The following is a 3,915-nucleotide window of genomic DNA, read 5'->3' on the forward strand; positions in this document are numbered from 1 at the left end:
TCGAGAGATCATTTTCTACATACAAAACATTATTAGCTGATAATCGCAGATCATTTCTGTTTGAAAACTTGAGAGAGACCTTAATAGTGCAGTGCAACAATAGAGATGCTAGTGAATGGTATGTATCTAATTAAATAATTATTAAATGTTTAAGTTTTTCTAATTAAAAATTGATTTTTGTTTTAGAATTATTCTGTTTAATACAAAAAATATAACTGCAAAATGAAAGAACACATACAAACTACACATTGTGCATAATATATTACAGTAGGGTCTCGATAATCCGAACACAGGCTAATCCGAAAGATGCGGTAATCCGAACGAGCTTGAAAATTATCGCATCGCCGGTATTTCCCAATAATAAAATTTGTCGATTACGTTAGAACATCGCACGTGTACGTCGTTTAGATATGAGATGTTAGATATGAACGTTGATTACGTTTGTCAGTTGTGTGTCGATTGTGTGTACATAAAGATCGTACGTATTTGGAACATTTATTTGCGTGTTTTTTTTGAAATGGCTCCACGTAAGCATGTTACATTAAAATTACAGGATAAGTTAGAAGTAATAAAGTTAATTAATAAGGGGACCAGCTACAGTGCCATCTCAAGACAATTTGGTATAGGTGTATCTACCATCAGTGATATTAAAAAGAACAAGGAAAAATTAGAGAAGTTTGTCAGTGAAACGGAAAACGGTCCAGGTAAGCGTAAAACGTTAAAACAACCAGAGAATCCAAATGTTGAGAGTGCAGTTTTCATGTGGTTTATTCAACAAAGACGTTTACACGTTCCAGTGAGTGGTGAAATGCTTTGTGAAAAAGCACGATCTTTTCACCGCCAATTCTCAAAAAATAACCATACTTTTAATGCGTGCAAAGGTTGGTTAGACAACTTTAATAAGCGTCATGGGATAAGGCGTCTCAAAATTTCCGGTGAAAAACTTTCGAGTAAAGAGGACTCCATCAAACCGTTACAAGAAGAATTTGAACAACTTGTCATACAAAAAAAATTTAAAGCAGAACAAATTTACAATGCTGACGAATCTGGATTATTTTGGCGAATGTTGCCTGACCACACTTTAGTGTCATCTACAGAAAAGGCCGCTCCCGGTAGAAAAATTATGAAAGAAAGAGTCACTTTTATGCCTTGCGCAAATGCGACGGGCAACCATAAACTTCGTTTACTTGTTGTAGGAAAAGCTCACAAGCCTCGTGCATTTAAATCGGTTACACTTCCTGTGTACTACCGAGGGCAGAAGAATGCGTGGGTTACAAGAGATTTATTTTTAGATTGGTTCAACACTGAATTTGTTCCTAGCGTTCGTCGTCATCTTTCTTCAATTAATTTTCCTATGGAAGCTGTATTGCTATTGGATAACTGCCCAGGTCACCCATCTGTAGAAGAACTTCGTAGTGAAGATGGCAAAATTTTTGCGATGTTTCTTCCACCAAATACAACTGCTCGTATTCAACCAATGGATCAGAATGTTATCCAAAATATAAAATTGAATTACCGAAAAACTTTACTTACGAACATTTTGGCGGACGAAGAAAACGGAAATGACTTGGTGGTAGCTTTGAAAAAAATCTTAAAGATGTTGTTTTTAACTTGGCTAACTGTTGGTTATCTGTCTCGTCACATCTGATAAAAATGTCATGGAAAAACCTTAGTCCACACCTGGTTGCTGTGAACGAAACTACTGAAGTTCAGGAAGGCAGCATTATCTTCACCCCACTTTTAGTCAAGTTGACTCCAAACACAGTCATCTCTGAGGATGAAATTCAACAGTGGGCATCAGGGGGCTGCGATGAAGAGATACAGCACCAAGAAATTTTAACTGATGATGAAATCATTCAGGCAGTGACCAAAAAAGATATTGAGAAGGAAGAAGATGAAGAATTTTTGCCTCCTTCAAAAGTATCTGCTTCAGAAGCCACAAAAGCGTTGACTACGGCCATCGAGTGGGCTGAACAAAACGTTGAAAGCTGCGAAGAAGTAATGTTGCTGAGACGTTTGCGGGACAAAGCATTTAATCACCAAATAGGAGCCAGTGTACAAAAAAAAATAAATCAATATTTTAAATAAGGTTCATATACACATACATATATAATTTGCATATACACATTTATAATTATACATTATTCAATGATTAATACAGATAAAAATAAATTTCATAACTTAAATTACAATAAAATTGTTGTTTTTATTAAGTCATAGGTAATCCGAACAAATCGGTAATCCGAACGACCCCTTTCCCCAATCTCGTTCGGATTATCGAGACCCTACTGTATTTAAGTATTTATATTAATTTTAAATTTGTATAATAAACAAGTACCTACATAAAATTTAATAAAATCGTTTTTAATTTAATGTTTTATATAGATATTAAATTGTATTTAGGTGTTCTAAGAATTAATTTATTAGAACATATAAAAATGTGTTCATGGATAAATTATTTTTCGATTCAAAAAATTATTATCAGTTAATCTTTTACATTTAAAAGTCATTTTTTAGTAGTATTTTTATGGTTAAAATGCATTTTTTTGTAGCATTATTGGTAATTTTTTAATGACTATACTACAGATTTTTAATGCATCATTTTCCTAGCCCTACTTATAAGAGAATGTTCAATATAATTAAAGAAGCTGCCTTGAGAAATGATTTGGCTTTTAAACTAAAAACATTTCATATTGATTTTGAAATAGGAATGATTGTTGCCAAAAATGATTTATTTAGATATTACACAGAAATTAAAGGATGCCTTTTTCATTTTGGGAAATCTATATGGCGTCAAGTACAAACATTTGGATTAGTGCACGATTATTATACATAATGATAAAGTAAAAATAATGTTCGAAGAATATATGCCTTAGCTCTATGTATAATAATATAGCATAACCTACTTTTATTTGTATATAATATATCTACTGACAATGTATTAATAACCATTTATACATGACAAATTTATATATACTTTTATTTTTTAATAAGTCGGCAAATTGGGAACATGTGAATAGTCGGCGAACTGGGGTGTCGGCGACGTGGGAAGTCACGAGTGTGGATATAATTGTAGTGATAGCGTTTTCTTTCATTTCATTTATGGTTCTTTTTGCTTCGATTTTTGCCCTGTTTTGTATATGATTATGTTCGGTGGTTTTTGTGACGACATCTATTAAAAATAATAAATTATAATATCATATATTAATATGGTTATTGTATAGGTAGTGTTTATTGCAGCAACGGAAAACGTTTTTAATTTTTCGGTTTTTGTAAATAAATAATAATAAATTTGTTTGTTTATTTAAAAAATATAATTCCGTTTTCCATTATTTAATTAAAATAAAATATTTTATTTATTTAAATTGATAATTTTACCTTGGATTATATGAGCACGACCAGTACAACCTTTTTTTCATTACATCTCCAAATTATTTTTTTGTCGATCTTTCTTTCTTGTTTCCAAATAAAAACATTGTGAATTAAGACATCTCGACCACGCTGGCTTTTTATAAATTTTAAAGACATATTTTATTTTTATAGTATATTTACTGTTTAATAAATATACTAATAGTATAGGCTGTTATAAACTGTTTTGGTATACTATTCGATACAGACTAACTGATGCTAAAGAATCATATATTATTAAAAAGAAAACTATAAAGATACGATATCAAACATATAACTTAAGGTTAACCTTGAACAACTATATATAGTCAAAAAATTAACGCCAACATCGATAAGCGACGAATTGACCCGCGACCAAATGTAGTATGCGTCAAAATTACTTGCGCCGAAATGTCGTATGCGTCCAATTGTCGTGCGACAAAATGACGTATATCCGTATTTATATCTATTAATAGCACGGACGTATATACGTCTGTGATAAGTAGGCATATTGCTAATTAATAGTCC

The 3,915-nt window shown here is 31.7% G+C and overlaps 1 protein-coding gene across 1 annotated transcript; it reads left to right on the plus strand.

The window, feature by feature from the left end:
* Window positions 1-517: 517 nt before the first annotated feature.
* Window positions 518-1,648, plus strand: LOC132926248 (jerky protein homolog-like). Its single transcript, XM_060990586.1, has one exon. The coding sequence runs from the start codon at window positions 518-520 to the stop codon at window positions 1,646-1,648; it is 1,131 nt and encodes a 376-aa protein (XP_060846569.1).
* The last annotated feature ends 2,267 nt before the right edge of the window (window positions 1,649-3,915 follow it).

This window comes from Rhopalosiphum padi, chromosome 3, assembly GCF_020882245.1.
Source record: "Rhopalosiphum padi isolate XX-2018 chromosome 3, ASM2088224v1, whole genome shotgun sequence".
Taxonomy (NCBI): domain Eukaryota; kingdom Metazoa; phylum Arthropoda; class Insecta; order Hemiptera; family Aphididae; genus Rhopalosiphum; species Rhopalosiphum padi.

Coding starts and splice junctions, on each gene's coding strand:
- LOC132926248 (XM_060990586.1), top strand. CDS start 518: ATGGCTCCACGTAAGCATGTTACATTAAAATTACAGGATAAGTTAGAA.